The 26667-nt window shown below is 40.8% G+C and overlaps 1 protein-coding gene across 1 annotated transcript in view; it reads left to right on the plus strand.

Annotated features, from left to right (window-relative positions):
- Positions 1–338: 338 nt before the first annotated feature.
- LOC116857948 (sulfotransferase 1C1) overlaps positions 339–26667 on the plus strand; it is a 37146-nt gene continuing 10817 nt past the window's right edge. The window contains exons 1-3 of the mRNA XM_032842428.1: positions 339–464; positions 11458–11640; positions 13874–14002. Of these exons, the coding sequence (XP_032698319.1) occupies positions 11469–11640; positions 13874–14002 (301 nt within the window). The 5' untranslated portion in view covers positions 339–464; positions 11458–11468. The remainder of the gene's footprint in view (positions 465–11457; positions 11641–13873; positions 14003–26667) is intronic.

Here is a 26667-nt window from a genome sequence, read left to right on the forward strand (position 1 = left end):
CCCCAATCAATTATCAAAGTACACTTAGGTACTGTAGGGAAAGTGACACTGTGCACTAGTAATTCCAAATCTGCAATTCCAAAATAGTTTGCCAGCACCAGAAAATAGGTAGCCATAAAGCCGAAACAGTTTGAAATCAAAGGTCTGTCTGTGTCGTCAGTAAGATCTGCAGGAGATAATCACCCAGGCTTTCATTGGTTACTTCCTTCACCTCCTCTTTCCACTGTCAAGTGCTTATACGTAGCCTGATCCTTGACCTTCCTGAAGCAGGCCCTATATCAAGGGAACGAAGGGACAGGACCAATGTAAATCCTTCTCCACCGGCCCTCCTAATCTGTGGCACACGTCTGAGGCTTCAGGGACAAAATATTCTGGAGGAAAAGCCTAAAGGAAATAGAGTCATCAAGTGTCAACAAACAGAAAGAAAAGATCAAGGTCTCCCAAACCCACTCACCTGGAATCTTGTAAGTACTGCCTGAAAGTCCTTATATGGAATTACTAGATTTGTTCTCCTTCTAAGAGAAAAGAGAGAAAGGTCAGAAAGATGGGAGAAAAGTAGATCATTTTCTCCAGCTCATAAAGGAAAAACATGTTTTTCAAAGATCTAAAGGGGAAAAAAATACTTTTCTGCCCCCAGTCCCAAATTTCCCAAGGCCTCTGTCCATTGGTCCTATGGTGGCTTTATTAAATTAAAGTATAACTCTTTCCTCAGAGTTAAGTTAAATCCCCCCTGTGCACACTATTATCAGGTCCTTCCCCTCCCTGCAGGTGGGAAACATTGCCGGTCCACCTCCCTGGAGGAAAGTTCCCAATCTGTGTCTGTCAAATAATTTCAGCCGCCCTAAAACAGGGGTCAGACCAACCAAGGACAGTTGGATCCCAGGTTCTCTGCCAAGGGTGTCACTTGAGCCTGTTCACTGAAAGTTGTTTCGAAAAAATCAAAGGGCAAAGTGACAGCAGATTCAGAAGGCCAGGTAAAGCCTGCAGGGCTGACCACAGGCCTTCTTTCCTTTTCTGTGGCTGCAGAAAAAATTCCCTCCCCCAATTTACCATCTTCAGAAAAGATTCCAGCTAGGAAACCATAGACAATTTGCTCTGACCTTCTGGAATCACTGAAGTTCTGGCAAAGTTCCTTATCACGGGAGTGGGAGAGCAATGAGCAGAAGGAGGGTACCAGGTATCTTGGAGGCTCAGCCCAGGTAGTTGTGACATTCCAAAGCCACAGGAGAAACTTGAGTCTGAGGCTGAGGAGACCAAGGGAGTGTATAATCTACATCTTGCATAACCAGGCTCAAAGTTTCTGTAACAGCTCACACTTTAACTCAGTTGACCTATTACTAAAGCCTCCCACACCCACCCCAAGATGCCAGACTTGTGTGGTAGAGCAATCCCTGTGTGGCCATCATGATCAAGTCAGAAAACTGCCCTGTCACCTTCCAGAGCTGAATCCCTCCCCTCAAGTGTGCACTGCTAGTGTCCTGGAGGGACCTGCCCCTCAATAGCCTCCCAGTAACAGAAGGCTATTCTATAGGACAGTGTGGGTTCCTGGGCACTTCACCTTGTCTTGGAGCTCAACAAAGTTGTATGGAAATGTAATAAATAGATAGATGGGGAAGCAAGATATATCCCTGACCCAAAGGTACACATTCATATTCTACCAGGATGGGGGACCAGAATGAGGGGTCTATGGTGGGCACCCATGGGCTAAGTGTTCCGGGCAAGTCCTGTCTCACACATGCCTCCACTGGCTTAGCTGTGATTGAGGTTGTACCTGAAACTCCCCTGGGACCAGGATGAAACTTCCATCTCCACAGGGTACAGGAGAGCTGGCCACATGCCAATTCCATTTCCCCCCAAGGAAATCCACAGGCTAGGGCTTTGTCTATAAGTAATAGCAAGGATGACATATATTTGGGGTCAGGATTATGCAGAAGCAAGCTGTGATTCAAGAAGAAAAATATGTATCTTCCAATTTGGTGGGTGAATAAACAAGTTCAAATCCATTTAATGACAAAACAAAAATCAGGCTCCCACCCTGTGCCAGTCATCAGACCAGCACTAGAGGCACCAAGATGAATAGAACATTTTTCCAGTGACCAGGAAGCTGAAATGAGTTTGTTAACAGAGTTTCAGGGCAAAGTTTGCTTAAGTATCACTGTTTTCCTATGTCGTGGAAAATTTTCACCAAACTTAACATGTTTAGATGATCTTTTAATTTAAGAAATAATTTTGTTTTTAAATGAATGTTATTTACTTTTTGACTCAATGTAAGAAGCTTAAAAAGTTTAAACATGTACTCAGGGAGGTCTTTCTGCCAGTTTACAGAATAATGGTTTTTTTACTTAAACCAAAAATAATAGATTAAGGAACGTCCTGTTCCAATGACAGACAAGATTACTTGAAAATCCTGCCAATGCAAACACCAACAAATTCTGTTACATACAACAGACATTCTATTAAATGTGGAACTGAGCGCAGAGGAAGAACAGGACATTTTAAAGTACCTGGGGAAAAAGTTTGGTATAGCAGGACACTGGCTCTGGGTGTGGTGGGTAAAATGCCCATCTCCATCTTAAATCTTAGGAAGGTCAGGAATGGAGACCTCAGGGAACCTGAAATACAGCTCTTTTGTGAACTTGGATTCTTCAAAGTGCTCTGGAGAAAATCAGCCTCTGTACCAGGAGATAGTGAGGAAACTTAACTACTGTCATTCTGGGTTGTGGATGAAAAAGAAGTGTCCCCTTGGAATTTGTAAGCATGGGTCTGTGCTACATATCAAATTATACAGCACACTTGGCCCAATAACTTAATATAAAGATAAATCACAGATTAGTAATACTCCTGGGCCACCTAACAGGGGCACATCCAAAACCTGGACCAGACCGCAGAAGACTCTGACACGTGTCCCCACAGAAAATGAACTCACAGCCCAAAATTAAAAACTCATTAGAAAGGACCAGCAGAAAGGACAAACAGCATATGAACACTTCTTAGAACTTTAATATAGAAATATAAAAATAGAAAGCCATCAATACTTTAACATATAGATAAGACATAGCCAAAGGGAGAATTGTATGTTTAGAGAAGTAAATACCCAGAACAAGCCTATAGTGGCAGAACATCTTTTTAAAAAGCTAGACAAAATATTTTTCAAATATGTATTTTAAAGTGTATTGTTGAACCAGCAAAACTTTAGGGAAAATCCATAACCACGAAAGCTCCCCAGGAAGATAAAAGTAGGTTGGGGGGAAGGTGTCCGAAGTTGAGCTCTGATGCTGACACCAATAGGAGTGGGGAGCTAGGAAAGAAAGCCCAGCGTCACACAAGGTGGGGAGTCTGAGAAGAGGCAGAACTCCTGGAAGAGCCCACCCTGAAAAGAGGTGCAGCAAGAGAACTCCCTGGTCTTGTCTTGGGGATTGGGAAGGAGGAGGAGAAATCTCCCTGCTCATGAAAAACCACCTGCTGGCTATCACCTGTATTAGAAGCCCGTGCTCCTACGATCTAGGTGTCAGAAAAACAAATGAGACTTGTTTTTCTCTTATATTTTTCTGTATAAATTTTAAAACTACATAGGAATTTTTAAAATAGTTCAAAGAATACCTACAAACATTCACCCAGATTCAGCAACTAATAAGATTTTTCTGCAGCCGTTCCCCTCCATCTGCCCTCTACCTATATGTATGGGTACACACGCCCATATATACAAATAAATGTACACTATTTTAAGGAAACATCAGATGTAAGTTGAAGTCACTCTGACACTGCACCCCCTACATACTTCAGCTGATATTTCCTAAAAGTAAGGACATTCTCCTCTCTTATCATAACACTACCAAACATACAGTCTGGACAAATTTCCCCAACTGTCCCAATAATGTCCTTTAATGCTGGGGTTTTGTTGTTGTTGTTTTTTTGTGTTTTTTTTTTTTCCTATTCAGAATTCAGTTAAGTTCCTTGCATTGCATTTTGATATGTCTCTTTTGTCTCTTATAGTCTGGAAGAGTGCCCCTGGCCCTAACCATTTTGGTTTCTTTTGTTGTCTATTTCCCTAAGGGGGATGCCTTTGAAAAATTTGAGCCAATTGTCTCATAGAACATCTCTCATTGTGGTTGTATCCAATTGTTTCTTCATGATTAGATGAAGAATGAAAATAAATGAAGAATGAAAATAATGAAAAACACTGTTACCGGAAAATGCCCCAAGTCATGCTTCTGATATCTCACTGCATCACAGCTGGCAATAATACAGGTCATCCTGCTATCAGGGATGCTAATTTACACTTGGGCAAGGTGATCATTAGAAGGCACATTTCCGCCTCTGTAATCTGCTGTGAGTGGATATTTTGAAACTCTGTGGATATCGCACTTCTCTCAACATTGTATCCAAGGGTGTTTAGCATCTACTGGTGCCATCTTTATACCTATCATTCCTTTTACATTTATTAGCTGCATTCTTCCATGAAGAAGATCAGCTGAAATCCTTAAAAAGCAGCAACACACCCTAGCAGAGCAAGGAAAAATGTTTTCTGGAGGAGCCTACCTTCAAAACAGAGCGAAAGAATCCCACATATAAAGGGTTACTGATGGTGAATTGCGCTGAGAAGCCTGAGCAAGTGTGTTGAGCTCTGACTTGCTGAATAAGGAGGCACACACCACCCACGTAGGGGCAACAGGTATCTTCCTTGACATCTGAGCTCCCACTTCGAGGAAGTGAAAACTCTGGAGTCATTTTGATTTAAGATGCGGTTTCAGTACACCCACACAAAGGAAGTAAAGCCGCAGGATTCATTATTTAGAGATCCCAGAAGGGAGGTGTTGCAATGAGCTGGGGGAAGGGCATTCTTCTGGTCCCAAGTTACAAGCAAGTAGTAGATCAAGAGCAGGGTAGCAAGCACCTCTTACTTACAAGGATGGAGGTCAGTGACTTTTTGTGGGCTTAACTGTAAGTAGTTATTTTAGAAATGTCCTGGGGGGAAATGAAGCAGGAACTTATGGTGGGCACCCTAAACCCAGGTCCTCATCTGAATTGCAGACCCTGGGTGTGAACAGGGTTGTGACACTGTAAAATGCCTACGCACTACTCAAAATAGCTGTTTGCTCATCACAATTGACCCTGAGATGCCCAGGCATTAGTCTTTAGGGAAAATCATGGGCACTATCCAGGCAGCAGAGATATTAAAAGCTGCTAACAGGGACTGGTCACGCAGCATATGAAACATATGAGCAAAGCATAAATGCCAATCAATAATATCATTAAACAAACCACAGTTTGAAATCCTGACAAACCAGTCCCTTCATTTATTGAGTCCAGCCAAGAAAATACATCAAAGCCCTTGGATAACACGAAGGTAGGTGTTTGATAACTAGGATGAGATTGCAGAACACTTGCACCTGTTGGGTCATCTGAATTTGTCCAGAATCACTCACATGTATGCAGCAGGTGGTGGCCTTTACAGCACACACATGTCCTTGCTGGACCTGTTAAGTAATCTAAAGCTAAATGGTTATCTAAAACCATCTGCACTAAGAAATCACGAAGGAATGCACTGACAAGCAAGTCTATTAGAGGGATTATTAACAGGGAGATTATGGCGCCCAAAGTGGTGACTGTGGGGAAGGGTCCCATTGGGGTTAAGAAGGTAACCCTGCAGATTTGTTCCTGAAATAGAGGTGCCGTGGTGGTGGTGTCACTTGTAACAAGGGAGGGGTCCTCTCAACAGTAAATAAATTCACTAAGTCCTAGTAGGACACATAATGTGGACCAATCTAACAGATGTGCTGAGAGCAAACAACTGAGTGAAGTGTTTAAAGGGGCCCCACAAGGTTGTAAGACTGGACACATAATTTGGCTTTCCAAAGCTTCAAGTCACAGCAGAAATCAGCCTGCCTCACAGTCCAGCAACAAGCAGGTGGGCCTAGGGTAAACACGGCAACTGCAGGCAAGTGATTATGTGGTTTCAGCAACTTTCTAGCGTTGCCCGCTGGGGTTTATTATTACTTTTAATTATTTATTTTCAGAGAGAGAGAGCATGCACAAGCAGGGAGAGGAGGAAAGGGAGAGAGAATCTCAAGTAGACTCCATTCTGAGCTAAACCACCCAGATGCCCCATGATTGGCATTTTAAATAGGTAAGAGGACTCAAAAGTATTGGGAAACTTGTAAAGAATGTCCTCCCATAAGATGAAGGCAACAGATTCCCTTCTGATAATAATCAGGCAGCATAGCCAGGCGAGTCCAATTGGTGTAAGGAGAATGGTGGTCAGGTGACCAAGACTTTAAAGTGTCACTGCAGCAGGGAAGTCCATTTAGGAGTCCATGTACTGCCCTGCAACTTAAGGAGCAAGTATTTTAAAAGACCACCAAGGCATTCAGTAATGCCAGAGGTCTGTGGTGGAACGGGAGGTAAAAATTCCATTGGATGTCCCACAGGAGAGCCCCGGGCCATGTTATATGGGCAAAAAGATGAGATCCTTGATCTGAATGAATGGTGTCAGGAAGGCTAAATGGGGGCAGGACATATTTAGAAAAGCAAGATTAACTGCTCTGCAGAGATGTTCCTTGTGGGTATAGGAAGCAGTAGGCTGGTAAAAGCATCCATACACGTAATAATGAAGCTGGTGGTGCCACTTACAGAAGCAGTGGTCCAATGAAATCAAATTACCAGTGGCTGAACTCCCTGAACAGAAGCATGGCCAGACAGTTTCTAGTGTTTGGTTTAGGAGTATAATTTGCAATTCAAAACAATGCATTTTGCAAGCACTGTCATAAGTATAGTGCCCCGCAGTGAGCCCAGACCAGTGTGGCAACAGCCCCCACATGACCTGCAGAGACATGAGAGCAATACAGAGCATGGAAGTGGTGACTATGAGAGTCCAGAATGGTGGAGCTGAGGAGCCCCGGACTGGTGGGCCGGGGTGGGGGTCATAAGCTGTAGTTTTGTGGTGAAGGGTGGAGCCTGCAGAGTTGTTGGGCAAGTCAGAAGTTGAGAGCCCCCCACAGCCAGTGACCTGGACTAAAGGAAAGGTATGTGCCTTGTGGTTAAGTACAGCCTCTGGTGTGGTCATTTGCATGTGCTGAAATGTGGATAACCTTCATTGTGACTGGTTTCTGGACAATCTCCCTCCAAATTAAGACACCCCAAATAGGATGGCCTTGAATGTGAAAATCATCCAGCTGCCATTAGCTTAACCAAACTGGAGACCATTAAGAGCCGCCCATGAGTCAGAAAAACCCTAGAGAAGAGGCCTGTCATGGGCAAACCACTCTGCATAACCCTTTGTATCACTACAAACCCAGCAAACCATCTTTGATAACTGTTGTGCTGCGGGCAGGATGGCACACTGCTGCTCCCCCGCTGAAAAGGGAATTCATCAAATGAAAGGCAGGGCTAGAGAAATCACAGTCCTGTGATTTCACAGCCCTGTGATTTCACAATTTCATCAGCTGGGCTCACCTGGTTCACCTATTTCCACAATAGACTGGAGCCAGGGAAACAAAGCAAAGGAAACTGTGAAGGAGAGACCAAGAGAGATGAAGACAGAATCAGCAGGTCAGACACAAAGCCAGTTAGTTCCACGAGGTAAGAGCAAAGAGAGTGGGAGAAAGACAATATATGAAGAGCTGAAAATGTTCCAAAATCTATGAAATTTACAAATCCTTGATATCAGAAATTACAAGCTCCAGGAAAGATAAATAAGAATAAATATAAGCGTAGATATTGTTCCACCAGACAATATCTTTATCTGAGAACACCAGATAAAACACTATTTTACAAAGTAGGGAAGAAAGACATGTTAGAAAAAATATACATATTTAAGACAGTGGATTTCATGGTAGCAGAAAGAAACCAGAAAACAATAAAATGAGTAAGATTGAAATTAAAATATATATACCTGGAAAATACTACTAAAGAGTAGCTACTATTGTGGCCATTGGTATCAGACACAGAAAACTTTAAGAAAAAAGCAATATCAGAGATAAAGGTGGCATTTCATAATAATAAAAAGAAAAATTGATTCAGAAGGTTAAACGTTTGAACTAGTGTGCACTCATTAGCAGATTCAAAGTATAAAGAGTAAAAACTGAGAGAAATACAAGAAGAAATTAGCAAATTTTATACTCTTAGTGGCTGTTCTAGTCCATAAATGTTGAATCAGACAAAGAAGAGTAAAGCCCTATTAAAGCCATCCTGCCATACTCATAACCTATTAATTTTGTTTTTAAATAACACCACAAATGCTGCAGAAAATATGTGCAGTGGGCCAAGGTGTGCCTGAAACAGACTACATTCCTCTGAAGGATCAAGTTTACTTGAACATTCTGGGTGGAGAGGAATTATTTTTATATGCTTCCCCACCCAAGATTGAGTTCTGGCTCAAGATAGCATTGTAGAAAGATCATGAACCCACCTCCTCTCATGAACTCAATGAGTCCACTGCTACAAATGGAACAATTTCCTCTATAAAAACCTAAAGTCTAAATAAATAAATAAATAAAATAAAAAAATAAAAAACCTAAAATCTGGCTGAGTGACCATGACACATCAGGCAAATGAGAAGACCACATCGAAGTGGGAGACAGGCTGGGACACAATCTGACCATAAAACCTATCTTTGGCACCATAACCCATAACTGGAAGGGAACTCAAAACCCAGAGCTTCTCCCTGAGGAGAAAACTGTTCACACACTACATTGGGCCACCCAACTTTTAAGGCATACACCTGGGCGATGGGTCTCCAAAACATCTAACTTTGCAAACCAAGGAAGCTCGTGTCCCAAGACCCACAAGACTATATAGCAAACTGAGAAACAGCTCTTAAGTGGCTCATGTGCTCAGACTCCTGACCCTGGGTCCCAGCACAGAGACAGCAGATCAGGCCCAGACCTAAAGTGAAGGAGGCTCACCTGCTTATAACAGTAACAAACAGCAAGCGATAGCGAGGATATGGAGGAAAGAGAGCCTGCAACTGCTGATGGGAAGGCGATTTGGTGCAGCCATTGTGGAAAACAGTGTGGAAATTTCTCAAAATATTAAAAATTGATCTAGCATATGATCCAGCAATTCCGTTTTCCGTATTTAATGAAGAAAATGAAAACACTAATTCGAAAAAATATATGCATCCCCATGTTCACTTCAGCATTATTTACAATACCCAAGATATGGAAACAACTTAAACCTCAATGAATAAACAGATAAGGGATTTATCATATATATCTGTGTGTATATACATATGCATATGTATATACATATAGTGTGTATGTACACACACACACAATGGAATAATTTTCAGCCATAAAATAAGAATGAGGGGCATCTGGCTGGCTCAGTCTATAAAGCATGTGACTCTTTATCTCAGGTTGTGAGTTCTAGCCCCACACTGGGTGTAGAGATTACAAAAAAAAAAAAAAAAAGAATGAAATCTTGCCATTTGTAACAACATGGATGGACTTCAAGGGCATTATGCTAACTGAAATAAATTTGACAGAGAAAGAAAAATACTATATGTTTTCTCTTATATGTGGAATATAGAAAAAAATGTATTTTTAAAACTAGGCTCATAGATACAGAGAACAGACTGGTGGTTGTCACAGGTGACAAGAAGGTGTTAGAGAAATGGATGAACTATTCTGGTTACATAAAATAAAATTTTTAAAAATCCCCCCCCACACAAATATCTTCAAAAAGATAAGGTATAAGCATGATAGAAGAGGTATGTAAGATAGAAAAAAACCCAGGGGCACCTGGGTGGCTCAGAGGGTTAAGCCTCCACCTTTGGCTCAGGTCATGGTCTCAGGGTCCTGGCATCAAGCCCTGCTCAGCAGAGAGCCTGCTTCCCTCTCTCTCTCTGCCTGCCTCTCTGCCTACTTGTGATCTCTCTCTCTCTATCAAATAAATAAATAAAATCTTAAAAAAAAGAAAAAGAAAAAAGACCCAATTAAACTCCTAGAAATTAAAAAAAGAAGCAATGTCAAATATGAACAACACTCTGAATAGGATAAACAACAGACTGGACACTGTTGAAGAAAAAATTAGTAAACTTGGAGAGGTAACAATAGAAATTATTCAAAATGAAGCAGGTACAAAAAGCAAAATCCTCCTGTAAAGGGAGTGGTCACTATTTTGTTTGACTTTCAGCTAAGGAATATGTATAACTAGATATACAGTTACGCCAGAGGCAACTTAGAGTTACAAACTGAGCCGCCCCCTCCCCCATTCTACAGAGAGGAAAGCAAAACTCAGAATTCAGATTAAAACCAGAGTCTTGCACCCTACAGCAGATCACAGAGTATCAGGGGCATACGGGTAAATGTTTTCCACTTACAAAGGCTTATTCAATCTAGTTAATAAAATTCCCTAAATATTTTCAATTGCATTTACTCTCTTTAAGGACCGCAGTTGTCTGAGAATAACAAAAAGAGGAAGAAATTCTAATTACTTCACTAAACTTCACAAATCTTGTAAAATTAAGTTTATGAATTGATTCTTAAATTCTCTTAAACATTTGTAAGCTAAGTAAAATTATCTTAACTTTCAACCTAAAATCCTGAGTCTATATATTAAAATACTCAATAATACATTGACTTCTAATTACAAGCTCGTCTGTTGGATATTTCAATATGTTAACATTGCTCCTACATAAAAAGTACTTATTAAATGTGCCAAGATTACTCTTAAAACTAGTAATGCTGTAGTTGGCTTTAGTGTGCTACATTTCTATAATAAAGAAACGGAAACAAAGCTATCTGTGAAGGGAACCAATATGGCATGCCATGCCAGTGGGCGTTGCTTCCCCAAGCAAATTGGGGTCACCTCCTCAGCTAGCATATGTTGTTCTTCAGCCAGAGATCTGGGCAGAGTGACACCTGGAGCTATTGATGCACAGAGAGATTTTCATGTACTCCAGATCGGCCCCACTGAAATCTTTTGATGGCCATCATGTGGAAAGGGAACCCTAATGTGAGTTTATTTCTGCCCCACCTGCTCTGTGACTTGTGCCAGCTCTAGAGCTGTCTAGATCAGATGTGGATTTCACCAACCCACCCACAGCCTGCTTCGATGTTGATCTGTAGACGGCCAGCCTAAGTGCTGATTACATTTTGACCTTCTCCTACTGCTCAAACTTGACAAGGGCCTGTGAGCTTATCGGTCTTCTGACCGGGTATCTTCCTGTCACTCAGGCCTCAGGCCATCTCTAACAAGCCCATCAAAACCCATCTGGTCTAGCACATTTCCCAATGTGCTTTCCTCTGAAATATGTTCGTGTCTTTACCATCCTGTTACACTGAAACGAAGCTATTGAAAATGCTGCTGGCTCCCCCTCTTTTGAGTTCTTGCACCTAAATTAATATTAATAAGCATAGTCATGAATGCCCATGATACCTCTCCTTTTTCAGAGAATATTTTTCTTGATAGGAATGACTGTTTTGAGCTTTAACACAACCATTCTTTTTTTTTAAGCATCTGTTAAGATGTCCCTGGATGAAATGAAAGAGCTCCAGCTGGTGGGAAAATACATACAACCAGAAACCAGGGAAGTGGATGGAGTCCTTATGACCAAGATAATGAGTGATAACTGGGACAAAATCTGGAATTTCCAAGCAAAACCTGATGATCTCCTCATTGCATCCTATGTAAAGTCAGGTAGGTTTGGGAAACTGGCAGTGGGGAAGTCAGCTATAGAGGACTAGGAATGCCTGGAGGGGCCCCCCTATTTTAAAAATGCAGGTTTTCCCCAGGGCTGGCCCCCAGGAGAAATGAAACCAGACTTGCTTCTGAGCACCAATCCCCCAGGATCCAAGGTCCTCCTGTTTACTTGGATAGAATCTCAGATCCTGAAGGACCAAATTAATCACATGATTATTTTAAAACAGAGTCTGAGAAATTATACAGAAGTTCTCACAGTCATCTTGCCAACCCAGCCACTCCTTGTTCCCATCAGCTAAGCAATCTGGGAAGTGACACATTCCTTGCCCGTAAGAAGCATCTCTTAGTGGGATGACACCAATGTGAGAATGAAGGCTTTCACCCCAATATGAAATGTTCTAATAGCTTTGGGTCCAACACCCATGCAAGTACAGTGGGAAGGATCTGGGAATGGGGAGGTGACACTTAACCAGGATCTTATAAAATGAAGAGGAGGCTATGACAAAAGTGAGGGACTGCAAAGGCAAGGGGTTGCAAGGCTTATGCAGGAACATAAGGAACATCTGTTCCTTCTCTGGAGGAACAGAGAACATCTTAACCGGGAAGGCCAATAAAATGACAGTCCCCCTGCACTGCCTGCATTTGTAACATCAAGCCATGCAACCAAGTGAGGTGATGAACTTGAAGCTGTAACCAGTTTGAGAAGATCTCTCAGTGGCCATTTAACTCCACAAGAGGAACTCTCAGTATACATAACCAGAAAGATTTCAGAAAAGAGTCCATTCACCATAGTTCTTCAAAACCTCCTCAGACTGTTTCTGTTCTCTGTGGCTGGGAAGTCCCTCCTTAGCCTCACTCTGTTCTCATGACTCACATTACTTAAAACTAGGGCAGGGGCTTCCTGTCAGCAGGGCTCAATTCCTCAAGAATCTCTGTTTCTGTCTGGTTTGCACTGGACACTTATGCCCAGAACCGAACTTGAATTTGCATTATACCTCAGAGCCAGAGCTTTTTTTCAGCTCACCCTTGAAATTATGCAGTCAATCCCAAGGCCCTCTGGACAGTCCCCACATCTCCAGTCATTCCCTCACCTCCCGCACTACCTCTTACCCTCTGTGAGCCCACTTACACTACCCATTTTGGAAATGTGACTGTCTATCCTGGTTCCTGAGACCCCCCCAATGCCCGCACCGCCCCACCCCCCACCCCAGAAGCCTGGAATGTCCTGACTTCTTAATGAAGATGAACATTCCAGTCATGCTTTGACTCTTCACTCCAAAGCTACCATCTGAGCTGAGCCTCACTGACCCTCTTCACAGCAAGTTGGCCTCCTCCTCCAAACTCCTGCAACCCTTTGCACATCCTTTTTGGCTCTTACTGTATACTGTTCATCTTCTAGTTATCTGTGTATTTATCTGTGTATCTGTGTAGTCATATGTATACGTGAACAGCAGGTTTGGCTAAGAGTCAGAGAGACACAAAATAGTTTCGGTGGAAAAAGGACAATGGATATCCAGTGGGCAGTGAGCACAGTCTAGCTCTTTGCTGACCTGTATGCCTAGTTGCACTCCTCTTCTGTGTCCATTAGGATTCAATTTGGCTACAAGTGTCAGAAAACCCAAAAGGAAAAGCAGTCTGGAGATTAGTAGTCAGGGCTGAAATGGTGCCTGTATTGATATCCAAGACGCTGGGTCTTTCTAACTTTCTGCACACATTCCAAAAAGCAGCAAGAAGGTAGGAAGGGAGGAATAAGATCATGTTCCTTCCCTTGGGGGAAAAAAAAAAAAAAACTTCCCAAAATGGCATGGCCACATCATGCAAGAAAGACTGGGAAAATATTGCCTTTGAGGCAAGTAGCTGTACGCCCAGCTAAAAATTAAGGATCTATTAATTTGAGAAAGAAGGGAAGACTGGATATAAGCTAGGCAAGAGGTAATCTCTGTCCTAACTTACCTCTTCCAAAAAGATCATAAACTTGTTAGGACACAGACAGCAGTTAATTCATCTTTGTATCTCCCTACATTCATTTGATTCGAGACTCACTCATTCAGACTACATTTACTACGTGCAAAGCCCTATGCGAGGCATTAGGGATTAAAGAGGAAGTGATAAGTGAGGTGATTTCACTTAACATTCAGCATATGTGAATTTTACTGAATACATAAATAATCAAGGAAATGAATTAAATTGTTCAGTGAGTGGATGGAATTGACAATAACTGATGCTCTAGGCACAACCTGGACACAAGAAATTGTGGACATGATCCAAAATGATGGAGATGTGCAGAAGTGCCAGAGGGCCAACACCTTTGACCGTCATCCTTTCATTGAGTGGACTTTACCTCCGCCCCTCAACTCAGGTAAGTTTGCCCAAATAAAACCCATGAGGCTGTAATGAAGACCCACAACCACTGTGCTAGGTCAATTTGCAACTGAAAAGAGAATTGTTTCTACAATCAGTCTTCTGAAAAATATTTCCAAAGGACACTGGGAAAGCGGTAAAGGTCTATGTACTCACTTCAACTTGGAAATAAGACTTTTAAACCTCTCTTATAAAACAAATGATTGGATAGCATGAGATAGCAGATTCCCTACTGATGATGGGGAATTCCAGAGTGATGATGAATGTGTAACATAGAGAAGGCAGGGTGAGCACTCCTAGCATCCGGTGATTATGAACCATATTCCTCAAATGTCCATCAACAGATGAATGAATAAAGAAGATATGTGTATATATATATATATACATATATATATATATACACACACATATATGTATATGTGTGTATGTACACACACGCACGCATACACACACACACAATGGAATACTATGCAGCCATCAAAAGAAATGAAATCTTGCCATTTGCAACGATGTGGATAGAACTAGAGGCTATTATGCTGAGCGAAATAAGTCAATCAGAGAAAGACAACTATCATGTGATCTCCCTGATATGAGGAATTTGAGAGGCAGGGCAGGGGGATTATGGGGGTGGGGAGGGAAAAAATGAAACGGGATGGGATCAGGAGGGAGACAAACCATGAGAGACTCTTAATCTCACTAAACAAACTGAGGGTTGCTGGGCGGGTGGGAGGGATAGAGAGAGGGTGGTTGGGTTAAGGACATTGGAGGGTATGTGCTATGGTGAGTGCTATGAAATGTATAAGCCCGATGATTCACAGACCTGTACACCTGAAGCAAATAATACATTATATGTTAATAAATAATTAAAAGAAGAAGAACCACATCCCTCCGTCATTGCGCTCCCTTCCCATAGAGGATTGTCTTCAAATATATTTCATCTATAACCTGTCTACCACAGAATCAAACTAAATTATATATATCATTATCGTCAATAATTATCATTCACACCAAAGATACTAAGAAACATAAAATGCAGCACCCTTAAAGAACTTGAAGCCAATTAAGAATAGAGGACATGTTTTTATAAAGTAAATAGTGGCAAACAGTAGCTTTTGTAATAGGAGACAACCTCGTGGTGAAAGTCCCAGACTTTGGAATGAAACAATTCAGTTTCAAATATTTTATCTAGGTAGCATTACACTTGATCTAGCCAAAAGGCCGAGAAGCAATTGAGCACATTATTAACTCTCAAAATCTCAAGTTTTATTCATTTGTAAAGTAACACCTATTGAAAACCCATTATTGATTGGGTCATCTATTTCTAGCACCTTTAGTTGAAAAAAATTATCGTTTTCCCATTGAATAACTTTGGCTCCTTTTCTAAAATCAATGAATTACATATGTATGGGTATATTCTGGACTTTCTATTCTGTTCCTTTCCATTGTGTGTCTGTCTTTATGCCAACACCACACCTTTGGATTACTGTAGGTTTGTAAGTTTTGAAATTATGTAGTATAAATGCTTCATTTTTTTTTCTTTTTCAAATTTGTTTTATCTATTTTAGGATCTTTGTAAGCTCTAGGATCAAGCTGTAAGTTTCCACAGGAAAAAAAAAAAAATCTTCTGCTATTTGGCTGGGATTGCACTGAATCGATTGATCTATTTGGGGAGGACTATTACCCTAACAAAATCAGGTTTTCTGATCTCTGAATGTGGTTTATCTCTTCAACTACTTAGGCCTTCTTTAGTTTCCCTCACCAGTGATTTATATCTTCCATTACTTATGTCTGGCACAGTGTCAATTAAAATTAACTATAAATATTTTTATTTTATACTATTATAAATCATATTTTTATATTTTAATTTTTAATTATTTGTGGCTGGTATACTGAAATATGATTGATACTTGTATATGACCTTGAGCCCTGTAGCCTAACTTATTGATTCTAGTAAGATTTTTGTACATTCTCTTGGGTTTTCTACATGAACCATCATATATTCTGTGAATAAAGAAAATTTTACTTCTTCCTTTCTAGTCTGGATATTTGTTATTTCTTTTTCTTGCTGTATTGTACCTCCTGGGACCTCCAAAGCAATGTTGAACAGAAATCATGAGAGCAGACATCCTAGTCTTGTTCCTGGTCCTAAGGGAAAAGTATTCAGCATCAAATATGATGCTAGCTGCAGTTTTGTTTTTGTTTTTTGGGTTTTTTGTTTTGCTTTGCTTTGTTTTTGGTAGATGCTCATTCCCTTCTAATCCTTATTTTCTCGGAGTTTTTAATCATAAATCAATGTTGAATTTTGTCAATGTTATTTGAGCTGGGGATTTCATCCATTCATTTTCAGTCATTTTCTGTTTATGGCTATATATTTTTCTCTAACTGCTATTTTAAATGTTCTTGGTTTTGATATGTAGTGTTTTCTTAACATTTCATTTCACCACATTTTTCAGAATTTCTGTAATTTTACACCAGGGATATTTAGTGAATGTTTTAAATTTCCAGATGGGATTTATTTTATTTTATTTATTTATTTGTCAGAGGGAGAGAGCACAACCAGGGGGAGCAGCAGGCAGAGGGAGAAGCAGGCTCCTTGCTGAGCAAGAAGCCTACTCTGGGGCTCAATCTCAGGACCCTGGGAGCAACACCTGAGCCGAAAGCAGATGTTTAACTGACTGAGCCATACAGGCATCCCTTTTTTATTTTTTTTTTTTGACTTTGTGTTTAACTTCTAGTTTTATTTTACTTATGATGAAAGAGTATTGTTTGTATATTCCACGTTTTTGAAAACTACTCTTATTTATGACATATTATCAACTTTTATGAATTTTTCATGTGCTCTTGAATATATTCTCTATTATCTAAAGAATATATCCTCTATTATCTAAAAGATCTAATACATTCTTTATTTTGTTTAAATCTTTTATCTTTTTTCTTTTTGTCCACTTGTATTATCCTGAGAATTAATTTTTAGTGTGTTTCTATTCTCCTTATATCTACTGTGGTTTCTGTTCTATAAAAGTAGTTATTCTGTTATTTGGCACATACATATTCATGATTTTTGTATTTTATTGAAATAATGGAGTCTTTAACAATATAAAGTTTCTTCTTTATCTTATATAATACTTTGGGATCTGAATCCTACTTTGTCTGATAGCATCATGATCTATACTTTTTTATAGTTTCCAATTGCATTTTATATCACTATCCACCACCTTACTTTTACTCCTTCTGTGTTTTAGGTGTGTCTTCTATGCTGCATATGGTTGGGATTTCCCTTATGAGCCAGTTTGCACAATTTTTTAAAATTCATTTAAGTCATCTCTATACCCAATGTGGAGCTCAGACTCACAAACCTGAGATCAAGAGTAACATGCTCTTCCTACTGAGCCATCCAGGTGCCCCTTGAACAATTTTAGCAGTTGACTTAATCCCACTCACATTTATTGATATGATTGTTATGTTTGGTTACAATTATATCAAATTGAAACTAAACTAACATGAGTTTACTCCTTAGTAATTCACAGATAGAAATTATACCAGGTGGAGTTGTCACACAAAGAAAACTTTATTTGCAGCAAGTAAGGAGATCGTGGGGAATAATTTCCAAAGCCATGACTCTTGCAACAAGAGTAAATGGGTTTATTTTATTTAGGGTTAGGATGAATGTTTAGAAAGAGAGTTTTGTCATTTATGTAAAGCAGGAGGCAAAAGGGAAAAAGGGGACCCCTCCTACATTGTTGGTGGGAATGCAAGCTGGTACAGCCACTCTGGAAAACAGTATGGAGGGTCCCAAAAAAGTTAAAAATAGAGCTACCCTACAATCCAGCAATTGCACTACTGGATATTTACCCTAAAGATACGAATTTAGTGATCTGAAGGGGCACATGCACCAAAATGTTTATAGCAGCAATGTCCACAATAGCCAAACTATGGAAAGAGCCTAGATGTCCATCAACAGATGAATGGATAAAAAAGAAGTGGGGGATATATATATAATGGAATAAATAGTATGCAGCCATAAAAAAATGAAATCTTGCCATTTGCAATGACGTGGATGGAACTAGAGGATATTACACTAAGCAAAATAAGTCAATCGGAGAAAGACAATTATCATATGATCTCTCAGATATGAAGAATTTGAGAGGCTGGGTGGGGGGTTGTGGGGGGAAGGGAGGGGAAAAAAGAAACAGGATGGGACCAGGGAGGGAGACAAGCCATAAGAGATTCTTAATCTCAGGAAACAAACTGAGGGATGCTGGAGGAGAGGTGGGGTGGAAGGGATGGGGTAGCCGCATGATGGAAATTGGGATGGTATGTGTTATGGTGAGGAAAAAAAGGGGGGTAGGTGTTGGGTCACACATGTGCCTTAAGGAAGCATGCTTATACATACATTGCATATTATGTTAATGTGGCCTGTGCTTCTCCTTGGATTGAGGTTTTAATATTATGATAAAATAAAAGTAACTTGTTGGTCAACCCATGAGTCACTGCATGATCCACCTGCACAGATGTGAGTTGGGGTTTAGCTCACACTGGTCAGGGTGTTTTGGGACAGCTGGAGCTCACCAACAGGATAATCATTACTGCTTGAGGGGTAGTTTTGTTTTCCATCACAGGATGCTATGCCCACTAGGTCTTTTGTATGAGTCAAGAGATAAGCTGAAAAGATGAGTTTAAAGAAAAATGTGGGATAGTTTGGTGGGTACAAGTGGGCATGGTCACGTCCTTGAGTCTAGCTGGTGAAAATATTATCATGTGCAGTAAGTAATATTTACTGTGTTTCTTTCCCTATTTAGCATTTCCTTTTTGTTTATCTTTTTTAACAAAAAAAAAGTGTGGGTGTTTTGGGTTTTCTTAAGTTTTTTAATTCCAATATAGTTCACATACAGTGTTATATTAGTTTCAGGTATATAATATAGTGATTCAACAATTCTGTGTGTTACTCTGTACTCATTATGGTGTCATCTTAATCCCCTTTACCTATTTAACCCAGCCTGTCATCCACCTCCCCTCTGGTAAACACAAGTTTATTCTGTATAGTTAAGTCTGTTTCTCAATTTGTCTCTCTCTCTCTCTTTTTATTTTTCCTTTGTTCATTTGCTTTTTTTCTTAAGTTCCACATATTAGTGAGAGGGTATGGTGCTCGTCTTTCTCTGACTAACTGACTTCACTTAGCATAATACTCTTTAGCTCCATCCATGTCATTACAAATGGCAAGATTTCTTTCTTTTCTGTGGCCAAGTAATGTTCCATTGTATATATATATACCACAAGTTCTTTATCCATTCATCTATTGGTAGATACTTGGGCTGCTTCCATACTTTGGCTTTGTAAATAATGCTTCAAAAAATATAGGAGTGCATCTATCCTTTCAAATTAGTGTTCTTGTGTTCTTTGGGTAAACAGTAGTATGATTACAGGATTGCAGGGCAGTTCTTTTCTTAATATTTTGAGCAACCTCCATACTGTTTCCCACAGTGGCTGTAACAGTTTGCATTCCCACCAGCAGTGCAAGAGGGTTCCTTTCTCCCCACAACCCTGCCAATTCCTGTTGTTTCTTATGCTGCTGATTTTAGCCATTCTTACGGGTATGAGGTGATATTTCATTATAGTTTTGATTTGCATTTCCCTGATGATCAGTGATATTGACCATCTTTTCATGTGTCTGTTGGCCATCTGTATGTCTTCTTTGGAGAAATATCTGTTCATGTCTTCTGCCAATTTTAATCAGATTTTTTTTTGAAGTGTTCAGTTTCATATCTTCTTTATATGTTTTGCATGCTAACCTTTTGTTGGAAACATCATTTGTAAATATCTTCTCCCATACTGTAGGATGTCTTTTAGTTTTGCTGTTGTTTCCTAGGCTGTGCAGAAGCTTTTTATTTTTATACAGTCCTGATAGTTTATATTTGCTTTTTTTCCCCCTTGCCTCAGGAGACATATCTAGAAAAATGTTGATATGGCTGATGTCAGAGAGATTACTGCCTGTGCTCTCTTCTAGGATTTTTATGGTTTTAGGTCTCACATATGGGTTCCTAATCCATTTTGAATTTATTTTTGTGTGCGGTATAAGAAGTGGTCCAGTTTCATTCTTTTGCATATAGCTATCCAGTTTTCCCATCACCATTTCTTGAAAAGACAGTCCTTTTCCCATTAGATATTTTTTCCTGCTTTGTTGAAGATTAATTGATCATATAATTGTGGGTTTGTTTCTGGGCTTTCCATGTTGTTCCATTGATTTATGTGTCTATTTTTGTGCCAGTACCATACTGTTTTGATCACTACAGCTTTGTAGCATAACATGAAATCTAGAATTGTGATACCTCCAAGTTTGTTTTTCTTTTTCAAAATTGCTTTGGCTATTCTGGGTCTTTTGCGGTTCCATACAAATTTTAGGATTATTTGTTTTATTTCTGAGAAAAATGCAGTTGATATTTTGATAGAGCTTACATTAAATCTGTAGATTTGGGGGGATAGTATGGACACTTTAACAATATTTGTTCTTCTAATCCATGAGCCTGGAATAACTGTCTTTTGTGTGTGTGCTGTCTTAAATTTCTTTCATCAATTTTTTACAGTTTTAAAAGTACAGATCTTTCACTCCTTGGTTAAGTTTATTCCTAGGTATTTTACTATTTTTGGTGCAACTGCAAATCAGATTGCTTTCTTAAGTTCTCTTTCTATTGCTTCATTATTAGTGTATAGAAATGTAACAGATTTCTGTTTGTTGATTTTGCATCCTGTGACACTACCAAATTCATTTATCAGTTCAAGTAGTTTCTTGGTGGAATCTTTACGGTTTTCTGTACACGATATCATGTCATCTCCAAATTGTGAAAGTTTTATTTCTTCCTTACCAATTTGAATGCCTTTGTGTGGACTTTTTTGTTTTTATTTTGAGCTTTTGTTTTGTTTTTAAGAAATTTTTAATTTTTTTCTTAGTGGTTGTTTGCCTGTGTATTATTTCACCTTTTGTAAGTATTTAATCCTCTTTTCTCTTTAACTTTTACTACTTGATCTGCCAGTTTCAAAGGAAATTTTTTTATTCTCCCTGATAATATACAACCATCATAAATCTTACCCTAAATTTTAAATTGCATTCTTTCTGCTTTGTTGGAAACTTCAAGGTTTACGTGTTCTTCCACTAATCCCTTCACCCTTTCAAATTTTACTTCTAGCATTAAATATTGGGAAATGCTCATCATCAAGCTTTGTAATAATGATTTCCTAGTAATCTCTTGGTAGAATCAAACTCACCCTGATAAACTGCTCAGGAACATACATATATATAGTATTCTGTGAGTTCTTGCATGTTTTAAGCTTTTTTTTTTAAATCTTGATACTTGAAACACAGCTTGCCTGGGTATCTTATCTTTTATTCCCACTTTCTTTCCTTAAGTTTCTTAAAAATGTTGCTCTGCTCTTTCCTTGCTTCGTATGCTATTTTTAGAGAAGCCTGATGCCAGTTTAATTCTCTTGACTATATGAATCATTTCCTCTTTTACCTGGAGGCACTAAAGATTTTTTTTTCTTTATCTTAAAGTACAATAATACATACTTTGGTATGTTTCAAAGTTGATCAACAGGAATCAACTTTTTCTGATAAGCATGGTAAAGAAGGTGTTGTGAGTCACCCCTGCTTGTGCCTCTCCCTCTCTCTTTTATTAATTTGGGAGAGAGGGAGAGAGAGCATGCATGCGTGCACACACACGTGAGTAGGGGGGCAGAAGGAGACAGCAGAAGCAGACTCCCAGCTGAGCATGGAGCCTGAGTTGGACCTTGATCCCAGGAACCCAGGATCATGACCTAAGCAAAAGGAGGGCACTTAACTGACTGAGCCACCTAGGTGTTCCAAATAAATAAAATCTTCTTAAAAAATTAAATTTAATTTTAAAAAGAAGGTATTGTGAGGAAGTGACATAATATGGCTAAAATGGTTTAGAATACATTGTTTGGCTTCCCATAAAGGTGAAATGATGTCTAGTGCTACCAGGCAGTCAGCAGCGGACTCAGTCATGGTTTTACAATTGTTTTAATGGAGGCAAATTTCTCCAGGTATTCTGTACCTGGAGTTCCATAAAGTGGAACTCTATGAGGTCCTCAGGTTCTATCAACTGGAGGTATTTTTGCAACTCGGCCTCTATGGTGACAGTCACCCCAGTCATTTCCTTCCTGGTGTGAGGGCGATCTAGAGGTAGGAATCCCAAGGTCAAGTGAGGTTGAGGGACATTGTCTCCCTCATCTTTTCCTTGGGGTAGCATTGCTGTTTGTAGGGCAGTCACTTCCAATGGTGGCAAGAGCTCTGGGGCTGGGGCAGTGTTGTCTGAAGCGTTGGTATGCTTGGGGTTGGTAGGGTCCAGGAAAGGGTGGTTTCCCCAGTAGAGATTCATGAAAAGTAGGAGTGGCTGCTGGTGTTAAATTCCAAGTATGTATATTAGAGGACTGGCTCTGGATAAGACTACTAGTGTGTGCTCTCCTACATGGTGGGCAGACCTCAGTGAGCTCCATCAGATTATCAGGGGTTGCAACTCGCAAAGGAGCACACAATCTGTGACAAAGTTTGCGAGGACCCCATCCACAATACATATAGGTTCTGGACACATTGACAGGCACATTGTAAGGACATTTTGTGGATGGCAGCTATACAATCCAGAGATAGTTCCATTAAAACTATGGTAGGATGGTTAGAGCACAAACCTGCCAGCCAGATGGGTCTGGTTAGGTTACACCAAATAAGGCCATTCAGCCTAGGATATAATTTGAGGTATGGTGTAATAATGGAATGATTCTTTTAAGCATCACTTCCATAGGCACCATATAATATAGAGGGAGATGAGCTCTGGGCCAGAATCCATAGCTGGTGGCATGCTAAAAGAAGCCCTTCTAATAGGACCTGCAGCCCCTGGTGCTCAGCCATCCTTTGGTGCAACCGTGTGCCTGGCTGATTTTTTTCCAGCACATTTCCTGAGATATGGCTAGTCTGGAGTGATCTACCAACAACCCTATTATCCAGGCTAGCCACAATAAAGGAGAACATTTGCATTTGACTAGCCTGTGGGGTGTCCTTCAAGACAAGCAATCTGGATACCGACCAAAGCAAGAGTACAGTTGGCTTGCAGCAAGAGCTCATATACCTCTTCCATCTGTGGCAGGGTAGGGATCTGGCCTGTGTCCACTGAGAGTGACCACTGGATTCTGGGACTCCTTTGTGGACTTCATTTCCTAATGAGATTGGCATCCACCAGGCAGAACACCTCTTTTCCTCTCTCTGAGATCCACAGTTCTACTAGTTAACCCTGAAGCTATAATTCCAATCTCCTACAAAACTTTTTACAAATTTGGTTTAATGAAATAGACTTTATAACCAGAATAATTAGCAAAGCCAGTGGCCTTAGCTTTGTGGCTGGTACTAGACCATGATCTGAGTCATGATCTCTAAGCAATTTGGTAAAGTTTGTCCCATTGGGCTATTAGAAGAGAGTCATATTGCACAATCCACCCTTGAACAGGTTGCTAGCATGCGTAAGGTGAGCACTGTCACTTCCCTGTGACCTGATGTGAGATGGGCTCATAGCCGCACAGCATCTCTGGAGAAATAGCTGTATGGGGGCTGGGTCTGATATTCTGGGAGGTGGCTCCACGCAAGGCTTTGGAACAAGAATGTAATTTGGAAAAGGAGTCTGCAACGTTATTATAATGTGCTTCTGGCATTTGTTGGCATGTGTGTACAGACATGAGTGACCGTAATTGGCTTATCACTCTCCAAATGGAGGCACACAGAGAGGCTTTTCCTGAATCATGAAAGTATCCTTTTGCCATTATCCTGACCAGACTGCAAACCCACTGGCTAACAGCCAAGAAGTCAGTAAAACATATGCCCTTGGGGGTCTCCCTTTTGTAGCCTGTTGTAGAGCCAGGCACACTGCCACCAAATATGCCATTTGGGCCAAGCCAGGAGAGCCTTCCTCAACTAGGGATATGCTGCTAGCAAGATAATTTGCTGCAGCCAGCCAACGGGCTGCACTGTGCAGAGAGGTGGCACTGCCGTTTATGAAGAACACTGTGTCCCTTTCCATGTCAGACAGTCAGTCCCTGGGAGTTTCTCAAACTGCAAGACAGGCCAACAGTGGGGGTGCCACGAGATGCACCGCCATTATCAGTGGGCAAGAAACTGAATTTGGGGAAGCCACATCCTTCTGTCATCTGGAAAGGCCCTTAACATCAGATTGTGCCCTTTTTTGAAGGTGCCATTTTCATTTTAACAGTGAGGCCTCAGGGGCCATGCTAAGCCTCCATGGGATCTAATTCCCCACCCAATGCCACATGGGGACTTGCTGCAAAACAGTGTGGGCTGTGAATGCCTCTGTCTCTAAAAGGGCCTAGAGGGCTGCCAAAATTTGTTGCTCATTTGGTATGTACTGCCATTGGGGGCAGATTTTTGGTCCAAACCCCTTGGGCAGCCACATAAAGCTGTGCTCAGTCCAGAGACTCCAGAACGCCTAATCTGATGTCTCCACTGATTCAAATCAGAAGTCTGAGCCCAGGGAGACTAAGAACAGAGCTTGCTGTATGCTTGCTGGACCAGTTACAAGACAGTTTGGTAAGGTTCTCCCAAATGGAAAGAAACTGGTTTGCATCTAACAACACAAATTTCAGTAAAATGGTAAGTATAGAACATGTTGCCCCCAAAAGGTGAAGATACATAATGTGTGTTATGCCTGCCATAATGTAATAAGAGGCTTAATTATAAGGAATTGGTGTTTTGTATGAGAGGGATTTCACACTCCTCAGCTGTCACTTGACGCCAAGAAACTTAAAGGAAGTGGCTGGTCCTTGGATTATATACAGGGTAACAGCCCATCCTCTCTGCTATAAATGTGTTACTAGGTGTAAGTCTTCTGGATAGCATCATCAAAGGGCTTCGGTGGGAGAATGCCACTTAAATAATACCAAAGATGGCAGTGGGTTGGTTTGAATGAATTTGAATCTTGTCTGCATAGGTTATATGCAATAGCAGGGGTGCTTAAATAACCCATGGCAGCTAACTAAAGGTTCAAGGTGCACTTGAAACCGGAAGCAAGTTGAAGTTCTCAGTCTTCCATTGTCAGGACCAAGTGAAACACATTGGCTAAACCTAGGAGAGCAAAGTAAGGACCCTAAGCTTTTTGGATGTCATCTATCATCCCTATAATATTGGGAATGGGAGTCTTAATGGCAGAAACTTGAACATTCAAGATTCATTAGTCAATCGTTAATCTCCATTCATTGGTGGGCAGTTTTCACACTGGCCAGATTAGGCTATCAAAGTGAGACGTGGTGGGCTGAATGACCCCAGTGTCAAGCATATCTCTAATGACAGACCAAAGGCCCTGTGTACCTTGCCTGAGTCAATACTGTGGTATATTTAGTGTTTATCCCAGTAGGGACAATTGAAAGGTTCTCCTTTAGCAGGCCCTATAAGAAATCCAGAATTTATCTTTATTCCACCAGGCATGTCATGAGGTAAGGGCATCCATACCTATAATAGAAAAAAAGAGCCAGGAAGGCCACCACAAGTGGCAACTGTTTTGAAAATATGGTGCCAATAGGCATATCCAACTTTATTTGTACTATCTTTGTGGTTTTACCTGTTCTGACTCTAGGCTGTAGGAGGATCTTTGGGGAATTTAGAAGGACTTCCTGGAATTACTATGACTTGGTCTCTGATGTTTAAGAGAGCCAAGGATATCTGGTTACTGCCTTTGTTCCTGTGGAATACCAGAGTCATGAATAGGCAGTTGTCCCCAAGCGATTACAAGCTCAACAGTTGTTCAGTTCTAGGATAATGCACTGGGAGGTTATTGGGCCTGCAGACCAGTGATGTTGTTTGGGGCAGAAAGAGCTTTGGGACCCCCTGCAAGGGTCTGGGCCATTGAAATCGGGTTCTGTTCCAAGATGATCACTAGTTTTTGAGAGGAACTTGTGCCAGAACTGTCCAAATATGAGATCACTGGGGACCCCAAGCTGGCAGTGCTGCCAAGATAAATCCCTGTGCTATTTAGGACCATTCCGAGTGTTGCTGCCTGTTGGGATTGGAATGGGGGCTACAGGAAGGTGGTGAGAAAGGTGTTGGCACCCGCAGGCTGGCCTTGAGGTTGTGGGCATGTCTATTTTGGGGGGAAGGCATGTTTTATGTGCTGTAAAAGTTCAGAAATTGGGAGATGGACTCCATCATGAGGAGCTGTCGTGTCTATTCCCAACATGGCTCCTGAATATCATGGGAGGTTCTCATAAAATGAAGTTCGGCCCCGTCATTCGGTGAGGGGAGGCAATCCTCCGTGGAAAAAGAACTCTCTGGATTCAGGGTCAACTGGGCTTCCTCATGATTGGAAATGAAATCCAGAATGGGTTGCTATATCCAAAGAAGTGATAGACCCACTAGACTGTATCAGTCATGTGGGGAAGAAGCTGGGCCTCCTCTAACTTCTTCCACTGGCTTTGAGCTTTTGTATTAACAACTATGGGGACAGAAGGGAAGACTCTCTGCCAAGCCATAAAAATCCAAGTAAGCAGAAGGTAGGATTGTCCCTCTATATCTTTAGGGCTTGTGTCTTTGGGTTTGGATTCTCCCTTGTGATTAGAAATCCCAGTTATGACACTGAGATCATCCACGGCTGCAAG

This window comes from Lontra canadensis, unplaced genomic scaffold, assembly GCF_010015895.1.
Source record: "Lontra canadensis isolate GAN:19392208 unplaced genomic scaffold, GSC_riverotter_1.0 scaffold130, whole genome shotgun sequence".
In the NCBI taxonomy this organism is placed as follows: domain Eukaryota; kingdom Metazoa; phylum Chordata; class Mammalia; order Carnivora; family Mustelidae; genus Lontra; species Lontra canadensis.